The sequence below is a fragment of the Olea europaea genome, unplaced genomic scaffold, assembly GCF_002742605.1.
Source record: "Olea europaea var. sylvestris unplaced genomic scaffold, O_europaea_v1 scaffold942, whole genome shotgun sequence".
In the NCBI taxonomy this organism is placed as follows: Eukaryota; Viridiplantae; Streptophyta; class Magnoliopsida; order Lamiales; family Oleaceae; genus Olea; species Olea europaea.
The window spans coordinates 160,741-180,331 of NW_019267915.1; the positions used below are offsets into that span (position 1 = coordinate 160,741).

General features: G+C 35.5%; 2 protein-coding genes and 1 pseudogene across 2 annotated transcripts; 1 reads left to right on the forward strand and 2 right to left on the reverse strand.

Annotated features, from left to right (window-relative positions):
* The first annotated feature begins 4,619 nt into the window (after positions 1-4,619).
* On the forward strand, positions 4,620-6,307 carry LOC111392606 (pirin-like protein). Its single transcript, XM_023017965.1, has 7 exons — positions 4,620-4,951; positions 5,064-5,113; positions 5,200-5,238; positions 5,315-5,343; positions 5,424-5,486; positions 5,575-5,678; positions 5,763-6,307. Exons 1-7 carry the CDS (start codon positions 4,755-4,757, stop codon positions 6,247-6,249), a joined length of 969 nt encoding a protein of 322 aa, XP_022873733.1. The 5' UTR covers positions 4,620-4,754; the 3' UTR covers positions 6,250-6,307.
* Positions 6,308-8,625: 2,318 nt separating this feature from the next.
* Positions 8,626-15,489, reverse strand: LOC111392592 (annotated as a pseudogene).
* A 783-nt stretch (positions 15,490-16,272) lies between these two features.
* Positions 16,273-17,796, reverse strand: LOC111392593. Its single transcript, XM_023017948.1, has 4 exons — positions 17,551-17,796; positions 17,267-17,330; positions 16,969-17,114; positions 16,273-16,878 (listed from the first exon to the last, which is right to left on the reverse strand). The coding sequence occupies exons 1-4, from the start codon at positions 17,794-17,796 to the stop codon at positions 16,273-16,275; spliced, it is 1,062 nt and encodes a 353-aa protein (XP_022873716.1).
* Between the last annotated feature and the right edge of the window lie 1,795 nt (positions 17,797-19,591).

The window sequence follows — 19,591 nt, forward strand, 5'->3', positions numbered from 1 at the left end:
GCGCAGATGAGCTCCTTAAGCCTTCAGCGTCATGGCTTATACGCCTTGGGTGGAAATTAACTGCCCTTTGAAATTTATCGAACTACCAACCAAGACGAGGGACCAGCGTCGCTTCGGTTTTAACAATACACTCTAGAAACAACGCCTTCAACACATCTACTCGCTTCGAGCTTCAACGATGACACTTCACCAGATACTGCAAATCTCCTCTTAAAATCAACATAGACGAATAAACAAGTCCACCCATGATATGAATATTCATGTTTGAACTTGGGGGACCACTGTTACACGCCGTACCCAACCACTTAGTTAATACTATCCCTCTCCTATATGAAGTGTCACGTGTCCCAACGAAGAGTCTCCGAAGTGATGTCGAAGCGTGTCCAAGTTGGCCTAACTCCAACTTCATGCGCATCGCAAGGCACACACTTCACAAACTAGATCTGCTGAACAACCGAAGTGTCTCCCTTCAATTGAGGCGTTTGGCTAACCGAGGTTATCCCTTAATAGATACCTCCGCCTCCAGTTTCAGAAGCATATCTACGTCAGGATCCCCTAGGGATGTGACATCTCCATGGGTCTAGTTGGTGTGACATTAACTTTATGTCAACTCAAAATCAGGAGAATTAATAACCCACCCACTCTAGACGCGGTTGATTGACACCTACGAGTAGATGTCTCACGCTGTCAGATACATACATGTGTCCTACATCCAACGGTGCTCCTCGTCTATAAATACTCAAGATTTGGCAAGAGATAGAAGTAATGAAACTTATACGAAGCTCTCCACATTCAAGCATTATGTATTCTCCTCCTCACTCTCTTGCACAATTCCGACACCGTTCCGATCATCGACCATTGATTTGACCATCGGAGTATGTGCGGCCGCCGCCACCCTCGTTGGTTCTGACTGTTTGCTCCTGACCATGCGTTACGGGGAAGAACACGTGGAGTGACTCTCAGTTGGCCACGTGGAGGTCCAATTCGTGAGGTCAACAATATTTATATAATTTTCCATTCCAAAAAATCTAACTTATCTACGAAATCAATGTTGAGTCAACAATCATCTATATATATATATAGAATCATAATACATAAAGAATTTTTCATTCCAAAAAATCCAACTTATCTACGAAATCAATGTTCAGCCAACAATTTTATATATATATATAAGTGAGATCGAAGCCAAGACCCTCTTATAGGGTTCCAAACATGCACTTCTTTAAATATCCTATAAATAGGGCTTTAAAGCTTCACTAATTAACAATTGAGTAATTAGTTGACTTTGAGGAAAGGATTCGTTTTAATTTTTTTTTCCCCTCTTTCCTAAAGCAGATAATTGATATTGTCAATGCTCATGACAACTAGATTTTTTTGCCTTTTCATTGTAAAAGAAAGGGGAAGAAGGATTACTAGATAAAAATTATGAATGATATTGGTTTTTGGTCATGATAACTCTTGTGCTAAGGAACTTGATTACAATGAACACTTAGAAAATTAAAGTGAAATTGAATAATTACGAAGTAAAGGAAATGATGCATTTATGTAACAAAGTTGAACCTGCACATTAGTGATAACATGATAATGGGCATCTATGTCTCATAATGAATCTTTATTCATTATCACATTTATATCTTAAAAAAAATTTTCGTCGCATTTATATTCTCAAATTAACATAAATTTTTCTTGATTATAATTTCTTTGCAAATTTTCTTTAAGATAAGAATAGAGACTCATTTAATTTGCCCGTTGTATAAGCAAAACAAACAATGATGCAAAAATGCGATTGAATATTTGACTCTCATATTAAACACGTTAGCAATATTTTTGAACATTGCATATATCATGTTATTGTCTTTTTATTATTCTAAAATTCTTCTATAACCGCCATAATAACTATCGTTAAAAAAATAAAAACCTTTTTTCCTATAATTATCATTCTGAATATCTAATACTTGACGACCCTTTATTCAACACGAACACAGAGCTTAAATTTATTTATAGTCACAACACGATATATAGCCGAAAGAAAAATCAAATAAGTAATAATAATGGCAGCATGCAATTTAAAATTCTAGAATAATCTGTTTGACATAGTTAGCAAAGAAGGAAACGTAATGCTTATGTGTTAATGGTGTCATTTAGATTAAGGTTAATATGTAAACCCCATCTACTCTTGGGATATGATAGTAACATGCTAAAAGTCATGATCTCGTGGGAAAGGGGATTAGAATCCATTGACAATATCTAGTCCTTGTTTGAGACGTATTATTCTCATCAAAATACATTTTTCAACCGTCACACATTCTTTATTAAAATAATATTATATACAAATTCAAAATTTTTCTTTATTTTTAACCACATATTTTCCATCAATATACTATTCAAATTTTTTTTTTTATTTTTCAATAATGAGATTCAAACAAGGGCCTATATTTGCATTTGTCGGAACAAAATATGATATTGAACAATATAAATAAAGAAAAATACTAAAATTTTATTTATTATATTTTATATTTTATTTAATATTGAGTGTCAAACATATCTGATATAAAAATAAAGAAATAACACGCATTAGAGGATAATTATATCTTAGTATTCTTTAAAGTATCTTCAAATGACTCTATATTTATAAAGAACATCCCATACGTTATAATGGGTATCTTTAAATTTAAAGAGTCAAAATCTTTATGCACTCAAACAATGCTATCTATGTTGATTCTTTATTTTATTTTTCTCAAGAAACATTTATCAATTTATACTCATATTTTAATTTAACATAATTTGTCAATGACCAATCAATTTAAACATATTTTGAATAGTTTAAGAAGTAGAATATTTAAATTTATGACTTATTAAATGCAATCATTATACTTTAAGAACCTCTTCAAAATACTCTTTAAATATGAGTAGTTCTCTATTTCAAGGAGTTAACCTTTAAAATCATGCTTCAAGAAATTTTTTAAATTAATATTTTAATTTAGAGAGTGGATTTGGCTCTCCAAATTCAATCAAACTCAGAGTGCGTTTGATTTGCCGTTTTGAGGCCATTTTCAATTTTTAAAAACTGAAAATGACTTTTTGACATTTTGAGAAAACAAAAAACTCAAAACAAGGAAAGTGAATTTAAAAATTTTTCAAATTAATATAATTAATAAAATCACGCAAAATTTACCCAAATGCAAATTTCCTCTCCCCTCGCCCCCCCCCCCCTCTCTTCCCAACCTCCAAAATATCATAAAACTATTTCTAAACTTTTTAAACCAAACATGTTTTCTAGTTTTTTTTTGTTTTGAAATACAGTTTTCCAGAATAACATATCAAACGCGTTTTTGCAATTTTAAAATAATTACCCAAAATAGAAAACAAAAAATGAATTCAAAATTGAAAATAAAAAATAGAAACGCAGACCAAACGCACCATCGCGTTCTATAATTAAATGCATTCAAAGTGTTTTAATTTTCAATATAGAAAAATAATAAAATGATCAAGAGAAAAACTAGTTAAAATAAAAGATAAAAAGAAAAATAATAAATATTTTTTTGGGAGTAGTAAAATTAAATGTTAAATATAAAGAGTTTGTTGGAGTACTTTAAAATTTTAACCTTTTAAATTTATAGATTCTCTCTAAATAATAGAATATACTCTTTAAAAATAGAGAGTCTCTTAAAGAATTTCTAAAAATAGAGAGTTTGACCATCTAAATTTGTAGGGTCGAACTCATTCTATTTTAAAAGGACTATTCTACTTGTACACTTTTTTCACATCAATTTTCACAGCACACACACATGCAAGTGGATGGGGTCCACAATTAAAATAATTGTGGACCCCACATTTGTGAGATGAGTGTGAAAATTGATGTGAAAAAAGTGATGTATAAATAGAATAATTGATTTTAAAAAGTTAAATTAGAGAGTCTGTTGACCTATTTTTAAGCATTAACTCTTTAAAATAAAAAATATTTTATATTTATTATTTAGAGAGTCTTTTGCTCTTAATTGATTTTAAATATTTTTTTAATTAACTTGGATGTTTATATAACAATTCTCCAAAAGGGTATTCTATTTTAGTGTTCTTTAATCTAAACGTTAGAATACGTAATATTAGAAAAAATTAACGGTACAATTAACTTATTTTTTATTATTATTATGTAATTTGTCTTGTACACAGAAGAAAAAACAAAAGGAAGAATAATGAAGTACGTTGGTAGTGAAACAACCTTTTTTCAATCATTCGCCCCTTTTTCGATTCTTTTGCCTAATAGTTTTTAAACGGGTTCTCGATTATTTATTATTATTATTTTTTTTTTGCTTCGTTCTGATCCAATCCAATCCAATTTTGACAACATCGACCCAAAGAGTTCACTTGGCCAATAGACTTCTCTTGACAATGATATACTTGATATTTTGTACTTCATTAAATAGTTTTTGTCAAAATAAAAACCTTTTCACATGTATTATCTTTGTTTTGACGGAGGACATGATTTATATGGAAAAAGATTTGTGAATTGAAGACTAAGGACTCCATCATGATGAGAGGAGGCTGATATCATCATATGATTGGTCCAACAATGAACAATTGGTTCCATTTTCAATTTCTCCCCCACACCTCCAAATTCCAATAACGTCCCCATTTGTGTCACAGCCCAACTCACTCAAAAGTGTCCTTATATATACACACACATTATGCACATATGTATATTCATATAGACATGCATATATACAAACAGTGAAGATTGAAGGAGAAATTTATATATGAGAGCTGCAGCAGCTACTCAATTCTTGTTGAATTTGAATCCAAACCTGAAAAAGACGAACGTGATTCATTGTTATACGATGTCTGCATCAAATCAAGATTCATTTTTTGAGCAGCCAAGATTGGTTACCAAGAAAATCTTGGCAAAACCTCAAAGTGAAGGTGTTGGTGCTGTAGTTAGAAGAAGCATTGGAAGGTATTATCAAATCTTACTGAAAATTTGTGGTCTGGGTATTTCGTGTTGGTTTAGATTCAATCGTCCAAGCACTTATAGCATGTTTGGTATGTTTCGCGTGTATGTTTCTCAGGCCCGAAGTGAAGTACTTCGATCCTTTCCTCATGTTGGACGAGTTTACAGGTATGATTATCCACTTATAGCATCTCAGGTATGTTGGATTAGACAAGGGAAACCATAATAATCTGATACTCGGTTTTGTCTTACAGTATCACCTCCGGCCGGATTTCCTGACCATCCCCATCGAGGTTCTTCCGAGTACCCTAATTTGCAGCATATTTTTACTTAGTTTGTGTTCTAGATTGATGAATCTTGTCTTAACAGGTTTTGAGACTGTTACATACATGTTGCAGGTAACTTGCTTTTAAACGATTAATTTCAATTTTGGTTTTGTATCGTTGGGAAGTTTGAATTATCCTGCATAATATTTTAGGGAGCCTTAACTCATCAAGATTTTGCTGGTCACGAAGGTACAATCCGCACTGGTGATGTCCAGGTATATAGGAACTTTTACGTAACAAATTCTATCCGTTTACGTGACCATGAACACACTTTAAAGAGTTTTCTTGCTCGGGGTCGTGCAGTGGATGACTGCAGGGAAGGGTATTATTCACTCGGAAATGCCGGCTGGAGAAGGTACTCAAAGAGGTTTGCAATTGTGGATAAATCTCTCTTCCGAGAACAAAATGTAAGCTACCCTACTTGGATTTTGATTCTTTTCTGTTTGAATGATGCAAAGCAAAACCAATCAAACTACTTCCTTATCCTGCAGGATTGAACCAAGGTATCAAGAACTGCCGGATGAGGACATTCCCAGGGCAGAGAAAGATGGGGTCGAGGTTAAAGTCATTGCAGGGGAAGCTATGGGGATTCATTCTCCGGTTTATACTCGAACACCTACTCTGTACCTTGATTCCAGTCTAAAACCCCACACTCAGTTCCATCAAAATATCCCAGAATCATGGAATGCTTTCGTGTACATAATTGAAGGTGAAGGGGTGTTCGGCTGCCACAACTCACCAGCCACGACAGCTCACCATCTACTGATTTTGGGTCCGGGAGATGGCCTAAGTGTATGGAACATGTCTTCTTCAAAGCTATTGAGATTTATTTTGGTAGGTGGGCAGCCACTCAACGAACCGGTAGTTCAGCACGGTCCATTTGTGATGAACACTCAAGTCGAAATTGATAAGACTGTTGAAGACTATTTTTATTGCAAGAATGGGTTTGAGATGGCAAGATTTTGGAGATCTCAATGAGCGTGCTGAAGCACCAACGGCATCAAAGAAAAATTCCAACCTTCCAACAACAAAGTCTTAGCAGAAAAAACAAGTCACTATCTTTATCTATCACTATCAGGCTTTATCAAAACTAAGCAATTATGGAAAAAGGTTAGGAAGATATCTTAGTCATGGAAGTAGAAAAGCTTCTAGAAATAAAAAAAAAAACACTTACCAAAATTTCAAAAAAAATTGATAGAGATATTAGGGTCCACAAATCCAATTGTTTGAAGAAATCGATTTAATACTATAGATACTTGTAAGCATTGTTCTAAGAAGTGTAGGCACGAAACTTTGCTTTGTCTTATCACACTTAGCACGTTTTACTTTTTTTAGACTGGCCATATTTTACACTATTTAGAACAATGTTTGTAAGCATTTGTGGTGGTGGGATGTGGGAGGTAAACTTTTCTTCTGAGTTGAATTGTGAATCATATGCAGGTGACCCTCCACCTAGAATGTAATTGCGAGAGCCACTTTGTAGAATATAGAAAAGAATAGGGTTGAATAATCTGGTAGGTATTGATTTGGTGATAAATGAGATAAGTTCAACTAGACATTCTTCAAAATGCAGTGCTACTTATATGAGAAAAACAAGTAATGTTACTTATAAATAATAATGATTAGGCCAAGATGATGACCTCAAAGCGACGACTGATGGGCAATTTTCGCACGTGTTCTTTAGATCACTTCATATTGTGACTCGACCTCAAACCTTGATCACTGGCGAACCTACTCTTGGTCTGGTGGGTCAAGTGACCCACCAAATATCAAGATATATATATATAGTGGGTTTTAGAGCCAAAAATCAAATTTGGGCAGTAATGGTAATTTGACTTTTTTATTAGAATAGAGTTATAGCAATAACCGAACAATTGAGATAGTGAGAATTGAGATTATTTTTTCATTTGCAATATTTAATTTGAAAATTCTTTGGAACTCATTATTCATCGTATATGTGAGATTAATTGAATTTTTTTGAGAATTGTTATTTATCATATATATGAGATTTATGAATCTATGATAATGATCAGCTGCATGTGTTCATGTAGTACACATAATTTTTTAATAAGTTTGAATCGTGTCCCCACTAACTTTAAATATCTACATCCGCCACTGACCTTGACTGCTTCTTCTTTGATTCAGAATTCTTATATGTCTTCAATTCAATAATGAAATAATTTCAACAAGCAATTTGAAATACCTCGACTTTTTAGAACAAGTTAGTGCCTATACTCACCCTAGTGGAAACACATAAAGAGGAAGAATAAAGGATTTTACTTCTTAGTTAATGACCGAAAGAATGAACTTTGTGGCAGTGGTAAATGGTGGAATATTATTGGCATATAATGATCAAAAATTTAAAGGCGCATGGTGCAGTAATTCTTCTGCAATTGACGAATTAAATAGTATAGAATAAAGCTAACAGTACACCAAATTATGTACCCCTAACAAATTTGAATAGCATAAAGTATCGCTCTAGTTTATTTACTGCTGCATGAATTTTGAATATTACTTGGCATTATGTTAAAAATTACACGAGGAGTCACACAATACAATGCATATTTCGCAAAAATTCTTTCGAACTGAGAAAGATAGCACTTAATATTTATAAAAAATAAATAAATAATAACCTCATTCACTCACTAATTCAAGATCCCTCTTTTCCTTCCGGAAAAAACCAGACAGAATTAAGCAAGATGATCGGGAAATAGTGAGCTCAAAGTCGAGAAAAAGAAAGGAAGGAACTGTGAATAGAGAGAGTAGTTCATACAAAGAGAAGCAAAATGAAAGAGGAAGGTGATGGAAAATATGGTAAAGAATAGTTTCTATGATTAAAGGCATTTTAGTCATTACAGTCTAAGTTGGGCTTACAATATCAAATCCTGTTTGGATCCAAGTGCTCAAGATGTGTTCATTTTCTCATCACTTTCTTGAACTAAGCTGTATTAAATTAATATTCCCATAGTTTAATATGTTTAAGCTAGATTATCATCCAATCAAAAGAAAATGATCATTTTCAGTGCCTAATCCTTGATAAATGAAGAAATGAACCCCCAACTTTTTGTATCCCACTGCTCAACTCTTCCACAGTCAAGCAGTCCCAAACGATTTATTATTCTTCAATAACACATGCTTATTCTTAGCCACTTCTTCAGTTTTTGCCCTCAGGGACATACATTTAGGAGAGTTCAGCTGATGGATCTAAAAATTCGGGTCTTCTTGTCATGCCGATTAAGCCTTAAAACTAATAAAGGCTTATGCCTGACCAAAAGGAAAAAACGAAACAGGATAATGCATATGTAAAGAAATCAGTAACAGCAATCTACAATCAGAAAATTAAACAGCCTTCCATTATGTGATTTACATTTCCAGAACAATGAGTTTAATAATATTCTCCCGGTACTGATGACAACAATTAATCTTTATTATTGAACTATGATATCCCATCTTCCCCGTCATTAAGGAATCATTATTTAAGAAAGAAATACACCAAAAAATCAAATAATTAAAATTACCAATAAGGCAGGACTTCATTTGTAGACGTTTGTGGATAATATAGGATTTGAATCACCTGGAACAACAAGAATAGGATCGTTGAGTCTGCTTTGATCCATCTGAGCTGTCATTGACAAGGGAAACTCTGTTGACTGATAATTCAGGTTTGTAGGAATCCGAATTCAAGGCCTTCCTGCTGACATTGTTATGAATCTCATAACAATTTCAAAAGCCTTTTTAACATTTGTTGAATCCAATGTAGACGTCTCCATCAAAAACAAGCCTTCTGATTCTGCAAGACTTTTGCCTTCCTCCAAGCTTACATCTCTCATGCTCTCCAAATCACATTTATTTCCAACAAGCATCCTCGCAGCAGTTGTATTAGTGAGAGCTGCATGATGAGGGGCTCTTTAATTGAACTTCACGAGGCAATAATATAAACTAATTTGAGATGAGTATAAAAGAATGTAAAACTGAAAAATACCATAATGACATACTTCTCAAGAAGCATATAATACCAAACAATAGCATGATAAAAAAAAAAGAATGAAGTATTGTGGATTAAGAAATTATTGCATGGTAGAGGTGGTGCCAACTTAGGTGGTTAGAGCATGTTTTGTGTAGACTTAAAGAGATCCGATTCATAAGAAAGGGTTAGACCAAACCTTACAGGCAAGTTGTAGTTAATAAGGATGTGCTCTAGATTTTCAAGTAGATTTAACAATGAATCAAATATAGTGTCAAAAAATGTTTCATGTAGCCGACCTTAGAAAAATGCTTCAATCGTTTTAGTTGATGTCCCATGGCTTATGTATGATGAAAAGGGAATAAATCCTTTCCCAACACCTTACAATTTAATTGATTAAACATTCTTGTGTCTTGAGAGGAGTCTAAATTTATCAAGGATAATACATCTAAGGGGTTGAAGGACACTATTACCAAAATTATTAGAAATGGAATACATCCTTCCAAGTTTTGACTTTTACATTTGGGAAACTGGATCCATTTAAAGGCTTGTTAACCATTATCTGGATAAAAACTAATCATCAAGACATCACATATTTTGTGGCTGATCCCCTTACATGTCTAAAAAATGCAGACTCCTATATAGCTCCACAATAGCAGGAAACAATGAATTGGTTCATATGGCTTTGAAAAGTTCCCCAATAACACAAATATAGTGGAAGGCATGCCACTGTCAAATGCAGTTATGCCTTTTAGCTTAGAGATTCATGACAACTGTAAAATCTGTTTAAGTATTGCTGACTCCAACTCCTAAGAAACTTGCTGATATATAGGTTTTTTAACTTCAACAACTAAATCGCATGGTAAGGGAACTAGCAGGTGGCAGCAGATTGGGGTGGAAGTGTTAAGATTTTTATCATTTTTACCTTTATTTTTCTTTTATCATTTTCATTTCTCCTTTACTTTTTCATTTTCCTTTTCCCCATCTTTTCTTTTATCCAAACAGTGTATTGACCAATTTACTTCTCAAAACTGAACATGCGAGGTACATGTGAATGGTTAACAGTCAAAATAATGGAAAAGGGAATTAGGGACTAGCAATACCAGAAAACTGATAACAATGTGGTCAAGAAAAATTGGTAGGAGACCGAGTTGAACAATGTCTATAGGTTGGGGACTAACTCTGTAATTTTCCCTATATTTTTTTGTTATAATTAAAGTAGTTGTACATAGAAATTGACAAACCAATTCGTTAAAGATCCTGCAAAATTAAGAATCTCGACCATAAGGCTTGCATGTAGAGGAAAAATTATTTGTTGCAAAAATTTCTAAAAACCAGAATGTTAAGCAATATCACGTTTCTTGGGCTTGGAATTTTGTAGCACTCTTTTTCCTGCATTACACACTGTTTAGGATGTAGAACATGAGCTTTACCCAAGGCCGGACAACTGCTTGCACATCACACATTCTCTTCAATCACGAATGATTTAGCAATATAATTTAATCACAACTTTTCTCCACTGGGGTGAATGATTTCCAATTTTATAGCTTTCAAATTATATTATTCATTCTTAGTTATGTAAACCACGGACAATTAAAAGAAGGTAATAGCAAACCTAAAATAGAATTCAAACAGTTCTCAAATTTACAAACGCTAATACCACCCCTAATTGTAAACTCTTGATTGTCAACAGCTAAATCATTAGACATACTGCATTTCCTACTTTTTCCTAAATACTAAAACACCAAAAAGCACTGACATTTACCGAACCCCTGATCATCATAATAACCCACATTTATCATATTGAAATCAGATATTACTCAAATTCCATCTTAACCATTTCCTGTGAGTTTACCACCCTAATCTTTCTAAACTTATCGGTATGCAAATATTTATATAGACGAAATGAGAACGTAGAAAATGCCTGGACTCCTGACATATGATACCAATTTTAGTCAAGGTATAACCATTGAGGGAACTTTACACAAAATCAAAATTATAAGAGTCAGACAGCATCAGACAGCATGGATCATGGAGGTTGTACCTTGCCCCTCTGTTGTAATTCTTTCAACTTTAAAACAAAACAAACTAATTTGTTCATACTTCTCCAATAGCTAAAAGCCTACCATTTCATTACAAAGAGAATCAATCCATCAAAGCCCGACCAATAAATCATCACATCAAGATTGCTATGAAAATTCAACCATTTACCCTACTCCCTTTAAAAAAAAAAAAAGTATATTTCAAACTGATGAGCAAACTCACACAACCTGCCCTGAGTATTGGACTCGAAAACCGATAAAAATAGAAAAAGTTTTGAGGGAGAAGAAACGTACTCTTGAGCAGATCAAGCCAACGGGGAATACTATCAAGGGTGGGGTACTTTTAAGTTTGACCCAATCAAAGGAGCTAAATTTCACTTTGACTTCCAAAATCATGAATATTATGACATTGGCCTCTTGTATGGTAAAAGACAAAGATGCCTTTAAATGTTTTGTACAATTACAAAACAATATATTGTTGAAAGGACTATACTACCCTTTTAGTTAATAATTGAAAATAAAACATTTCACCACTTATAAAAACTTCAAAACGAGCTTCCAACACAGGAAAAATTCTCATCTTTTCATCTGCTTGAACCTCAAAATCTAGAACAACTTTGGAACGTTGAAGCTAGAAATTTTTTCACATCAATTACTTCAAATCGGTAAGTACATTCACGCATGTTTAATTTCGTTTTCAATAAATTAGTATACGTTTAAATAGAGAAATTTAATGTCGATATAGATTTTTTTAATAGATCTTACCTGTCAAAAAAAAATTAAACAGATATATAACTTTAGAACGGTATTTTCCTGTGCCAAATTGGGTGTTTTGGCTTAACAAACAGCCAAACAGTCGAAAACAGTCCGACTGCTTGGCTGTTAAACAGCCGAACAGCCAGCTAACAGCCGGCTGTTTAACAGCCGACTGTTAAACAGCCAATTAACCGACTGCAGCTGATTTTTGTTGGCCTTTTCTTATAATTAATAAATGAAGTTGATTCAAACCATTTTCTCATGCAAATATGATAATCCCCGTGTGTTATTTCGGTGATTTCGAATTGAATGAAAATAATCGGTGGGAATGGAGATGGACGAGTGACATACGTGGTTGTATTGCAATTCTCGTAACAGAGAGTACACCATACTTAGAAATGTACCACGATTTGCAAAATAAGCTGAATCAATCTCAATACGATATGCAATTGAGATATCTATTCAACGGTTATGGGGATTCATCCATTCCGATGCCACCGGTATTCGTTACTAATGCTGCTGAATTGAATTATCTATTAGAATTGAATAAAATGCATCGGACTCCGACTGTTCTTGGTGTGACTTTAATTACGAAGGATGTTATCGAAGGTGAACGCGAAGATTCAGATAGGGCGGATAATAATGATCGAGGTTTTTGGGAGACAGTGGAGATAGTTCCTGCGGATAATGTGGATATTCCTGAGACAGTTGCTTCTGATCGTGATGTTGCTGTTACGCGCAGAATTCCGTCGACAGTTGAAGACAATGAGAATATAAACGAGTTTACAAATGAGAATTTGATTGCTTTATCCCGACAGAGACACGAGCCTGGTGGGAGCTCACAGGTTGGAACAAGTGGACCGTCCTCCAATTCTTCCCGTGTGGCTCCCGATGATGAGGACTTGCAAGTCGAACAACTGTTTGAAACCAAGAAAGATTTGCAGGAAGCTGTGCACCTGCTGGCATTAAAATATAATTTTGAGTTCAAGGTAAAGAAATCAAACAAGTCATTGTTGACAGTTGCTTGCGTCGAAGACAGTTGCAATTGGCGCTTGAGAGCAACTAAGACGGACACGAATGAGTGCTTCGTAATTCGCAAGTATTCACGGGAACATACTTACGAAGTGAGAATTCTTCGAAACGATCACAGGCAAGCTCGAGCATGGTTTATTGGTCGACAGATAATGCACAAGTATCAGGATCCACGGACGATCTACAGACATTCGGACATCATTAACGACGTCCGTCGAGAGTACGGAGTGGTCATGAGCTATCAGAAAGCGTGGAAGGCCAAAGAATGTGCGTTGGAGGATTTAATGGGATCGGTTGAAGAGAGCTATGCTAAATTGGCTAGGTATTGCCATAACATGGGGACAACTAATTCTGGCATGGCATTTTTTATTGAGACATGGGGCGATAATTGTTTTAAGTATTTCTTCATGGCTCTCGGACAATGTATTCGGGGTTTTCGAAATGCGATGCAATCCGTAATTCTAGTTGATGGTACAACTCTGAAAGCTAAATATCAAGGCAAATTAATTATTGCTACATGTCAAGATGCCAACATCCAAATTTACCCTATTGCATTTGGTTCTTTTCTAAACTGAGGGAAGTGATCGGGGAAGTCGAAGACCTTGCCTTTGTAACCGATCGAGGACAGTCTATAATAAACGGTATCGCTGAAGTTTTTCCCGAGGCACATCACGGGTATTGCATGTACCATATACAAGGTAATTTGAAGACTAGGTATCGGGGCACAGGCATCGTTTCATTGTTTAGGAGAGCAGCCGAAGCTTACAGTGCTGAAGAGTGTAATAAGTTCATGCTCGAGATATGAAGTAAATCATTACCGGCGTTGGAGTATCTGACGAAGATGGAGATCAAACATTGGGCGCGATCATACTTTCCAGGATGTCGATATAACATGATGACGTCGAATAATGCGGAGTCTCTCAATGCATTGCTTAAGAAGGATCGAGAGTTACTAATTCTCGCAATGATTGAGAACATTCGTACAAGCTACAACAGTGATTTCATGACCGACGTGCGGTATCACAGAGTTGCACTATCGTGTTGGCCCCAGCTCAAGAGGAGAAACTGTTTAAGGCGGCAGATGTTGCGAGGAAGTTGAATGTGGAAGCACTAGATGAGTTTCGCTTCTCCGTGCAATGTGCACGTAATACGGCATATATGGTGGACTTGACTGATAACACATGCACTTGTACGAGATTTCAGTTGGAGAGTTTTCCATGTGAGCATGCAGTTGCGGTAGCCATGTATCGAGGCTTTGTTGCGAGAATGTTATGCTCTTTGTATTATACGACTGAGTCTTGGAGAACAGCATATGCCGAGACTATATTTCCTCTACCGAATGAAACCGAGTGAGAAGTTCCCGAACACATTCTCCCATTTCATAATTTCTTACCACCAGCAGTTGAACCGCGTGGTCCTGGACGTCCAAGTACATCTAAAATACCATCTACCGGAGAGTTTCCTCGACCGCGTAGGTGTGGCCGGTGCAGAGCCGTAGGGCATACTCGGCAATTTTGTACCAGTCAAATTTCCCTAAATGACGACTAGACAGGTACGTGAAATGAATAATATTTCCTTTTACTTTACACTGTTCAATATTTGTTATTTATAAATCTTTCATATTCAATATTTATTCTTGATAAATGGTATTTATAATGATTCATATGAAAAAAATAGTTCCATACTCAGCATACGGGTAAAATAACAAAAAATAATTAAATTTCCAATTTGAATGTTATATACATTGAACACAAATTTACAATTATTTCATAATTACAAAAATAATAAAATTTACAATTTGAATGTTACATACATTGAACACAAATTAACAATTATTTCATAATTACAAAAATAATTAAATTTACAATTGAAATGTTACGTATATATAAATGAAATTTACGGGCCAGCATTAAATTCGAACAAATCACATGCTAGCTTCTTTTTCCAGTTCTGTATCCACGACTGGTTGATTCCATCAACCTTATGTTCTATACTTAAAAATTCAACGTACTTAATGACAAATATGCCACAGCCACCGCTACAATTGAACAAGAATGAATCAGTTCAGTACTGTGTAAATAAAAATTAAATCTGAAAGAAGAAAACACCAAAGTTCAAACACTTACCTTACGGACTGTCGCGCTGTTGTCGCGTTCCGAACGATCCGCAATCTGTCCTGACGTTTATCCCTGCTCGTCTGGCCATCATAGGAACAATTACAGTCACGGACTCCAAGTTTTGCTCCAACTGGCCTTGTGTCAAACATGAATGATCTGGGTCGTACACATATATAGTCGAGTCAGCAAAAAGGATCTCCAGTGTAACATAGTGTTTATTGATGCACGCTGGAATGTACATATGTGTACAACCCTCCCATGATTTTCCCCCGACACTTGGTGACAGTCCTATCACCCACTCGAGCATATATTCTGGCACTGTGTACTCGTTACCCATAAGTTCGAGCGACTGATACTCTATGGTAACGGCACCCAGGAACTCGGTGTTTAATATGACTCGACCATGGATATCAAATGATTTTGGATGTCTTTGAGCTTGATCTCGCAGCAAGTCCATGGCCAGGTCGATGTGCTGCAGCAGGAAACACCAAAAAAGTATGAGTTATTCATTTAATAAACACAATGTCACTTAAAAACACGAAATGAATAGTTCACTTACATCGTCAGCGAGCCAAGCTCCCGCAGTGGTGATATTGTGGAACCACTTGTAAGGGTCCGAGACCGTCCTTTGACCTATTGTGCGGCTAACTCTGTAAAAAATAGGGAAATGTTAAAATAAGCGTAGACGAGTTAGCGTACAGTACTTTATTAAAATCATACAATACTTACCCGGGGATAATTCTCCTCCACTCTATCTCGAACGCTTTCCACTTGGCATTGTCCACCTCTCTGAATAAGTTCGGGTATGTCCCATCGATGAACGTCATCCTCTTGGCCTCAGCCGTGAAGGGGGAAACAACATACTATGACGGCACTCTCAACCTCTTGCCGACCACCTGCTCCGTCTCGTCAACAGCATGTCTCTTACCCTCAATCACGTCGGGCGTCCTCTCGACCTCCGGGGCCACCTCCTCCGCCCCCCCATCGGGGCCTCCCCCTCCGTCGCCACCTCCTCCACCCCTCCCGTCGGGGCCACCCCCTCCGTAGTCCCCTCTCCCATCCCCATCGAGGCCACGCCCTCCATAGAAAATCACAATGACTCCAATGTCTCATCACGCCAAAAATGTGGGTGACCCCCCTCTCCATCATCATCTCTGCCACCCTCTCGATCATGATCTCCGCCATCCCCTCTGTCCCCCCATCGTCTGTCGGCTAAATCTCCTCTAAGCGCCGCTACTGTATCCTGAAGGTCGACAACGGAAGACTGTAGTATTCCAACATCATGTGATAGATCTTCAACCCTCCCTGTCAACTCTCGTCCCATATCGTCGACCCTCCCTGTCAGATAGTCAACCCTCCCTGCCAGATCGTCGACCCTCCCTGTCAACTCTCGTCCCAGATCATCGACCCTCTCCGTCAAATCTCGTCGTAGCGTGCCGACCTCCTCCGCTATAAATCCAGTCAAACGGGCATAGAAATCAACACTGTGCCCCGGAGACACACGGGGGAGGCGTCTGGACGGAGGTGATGCCAATGGCGGCGGCGATGGCCCCGGCGGAGGTGATGCCACTAGAGGTGGTGATGCCCTTGACGGAGGTGATGCCAATGGCGGGGACGATACTCTCGACGGAGGTGATGCCAATGGTGGTGGCGATGCCCTCGGCGAAGGTGATTGTCGATCAGCTGGACCGCCCTCCTACATAAATAAAATGAAAAATTATTCAATAAATTATTCAATAAATTTATACGTCGACGATATTCAATAAATTATATTTCATTCACATACCCAATCTCGGTCCAAGCTCGGATCAGACATCTCCTCGTCTGGGGTGTGCGAAACGCCTAAATCCTGCACAAGACCCCGAGCCTCCTCTTTCATCGACGGCGTCAACTCAGGTATGACTTCAAGCTGACATATTGACATTTCAACTACTTAACGATGATGTAAACAAAATTTTAAATTACGTATAATATAAATCACAAATGTATAATACTTACCTGAGGATCGTCAAGGAGGGCCGATAACTGCTTCCCAGTGGGACATCCCTCCGCTCGCGATGATCTCCAATGATGCATCCGAGGACAGCGTGTCTCCCCTCGCTGCGCAAAGCGGGCCCCCAGTACAGGTGCTATCTCATACACCCAAATCTGTAACACATACACTTATTAAGCATCAATGTAATACACTAAAACTTTAACTTTGATTATATTAAATATTTACCTGCACCGCTAAGGGCAATCCATATGTATCGTATTTACGCATCAACCCCCTGAGCCTCGAGTGCGATCTGGTGAACACATGTACGGTGCCTTCGTAGCATCTTCGGCCTCACGAATAGTTGTTGAACACATCGATGTTGTCAACAACTTGCAAATGAAAATTGTCGATGACAGTCTTCTTGTAATGACACATCATTACACTCTCGAGGATGTAGACCAGCCCAAGCTTCAATCTATCTAGCATATGGTCGCACCCCCTGATCGCGACCATCAAGTCGGGTAGAGGCATCGACCGATGTCCCTGGAAGTACGTCTCGTACAGCCTATTGCTTCTCTCCATGGCTGCATCGTCGCCCGTAATCCTCAGTCCAGTGATCAATGAAAACTCAAACATCGAGAAACTGACGACCTTGCCCCCGAGGTCGAACTGGAGGGAATCGCCGTCGACTGACCTCAGAAGCCGACATAGAAGTGCATCAATGATCTGTCCTGAATACTGCACCTCTCGCAACTGGTGCAGTGGCCACAAGAAGGACTGTCGTAGCGTATCTCCGTGCTGATCATCGAGCAACTCCAACACAGTAGTAAAACTCTCAAAGCTACTGTTCCAAGTAGCTTTCCCCGACATCCGTCTCAACTCTGCATCTAAATGATACTCCATCCTACAAAAATTCAAATGTTATAGCATTGAACATGAGATAACAAAAGAAACATAATCTCACAAAATCAAGAGAACCGAACTCTAATTACCATACAATCACAAATATTACATTTGAAAAATATATTTACAAAAAATAACAAATCAAATTAAATGTATTGTCAAAAAAATTAAAGATTTTCATAAAAGAACAATAAAATGAACAAAACAAATTATTAATTTCGAACAATATTATGTATTCAATTATTAAATTATATAAAAAAGGAAATTATAAAAATTAAATAATTAAATAAAATAATTATTATTTGGAAAATATATTTACAAACAAAAAATTTCAAATTAAATACATTTTCGAAAAATGTAAAGACTATTTATATTATTTAAATAAATTTGAAAAAAAATTAAAGATTAATTTAATAAAAAAAAAGGAACAAAACAAAATTGTTAATTTTAGAATATTTCAATTATTAAATTATATAAAAGACAAATATAAAAATTAAATAAATAATTACTTTACATTTTCAAAAAATGTAAAGTCCATTTATATTATTTAAATAAATTTGAAAAAATAAATTAAAGATTATTTCATAAAAAAAAAAGGAACAACACAAAATTGTTAATTTTAGAATATTTCAATTATTAAATTATATAAAAGACAAATATAAAAATTAAATAAATAATTACTTTACCTTTTTCTAAAATGTAAAGACTATTTATATTATTTAAATAAACTTGAAAAAATAAATTAAAGATAATTTCATAAAAAAAAAGAATCAACATTGTTAATTTTACAATATTTCAATTATTAAATTATATAAAAGACAAATATGAAAATTAAATAAATAATTACTTTACCTTTTTTTAAAATGTAAAGACTATTCATATTATTTAAATAAATTTGAAAAAATAAATTAAAGATAATTTCATAAAAAAAATAGAATCAACATTGTTAATTTTACAATATTTCAATTATTAAATTATATAAAAGACAAATATAAAAATTAAATAAATAATTACTTTACCTTTTTTTAAAATGTGAAGACTATTCATATTATTTAAATAAATTTGAAAATATAAATTAAAGATAATTTCATAAAAAAAATAATCAACATTGTTAATTTTACAATATTTTAATTATTATATTATATTGACAATGATAAAAATTAAATAAATAAATAACATAATTACTATTTAATCAAATAAAAAATTTAATTAATTATAAAAATTATAAAAAAATTTAAAATTAAATATTTAGTCTGGGCCATTAACAGTCGGCCTAGACAACAAACCCAGACTGTCAACAGTCGGTGACTGTTGGCCGGGGGTCGGGAATCGGTCGGAAATCGCCATTCCCGGCCACTGAGCTCCAAAAAAAGCTAAAAATCCACATTTTTCACACTCCTAGCATGCCCACAATCTAACTACTCATGCCCATGGATCTAATTAACCGAAATTACTAAGGAAAATGCTATAAACTTGCACATGAACAGCATTAACTGGAGAAAAGTGATAAAAACTAACCGGTTATTTT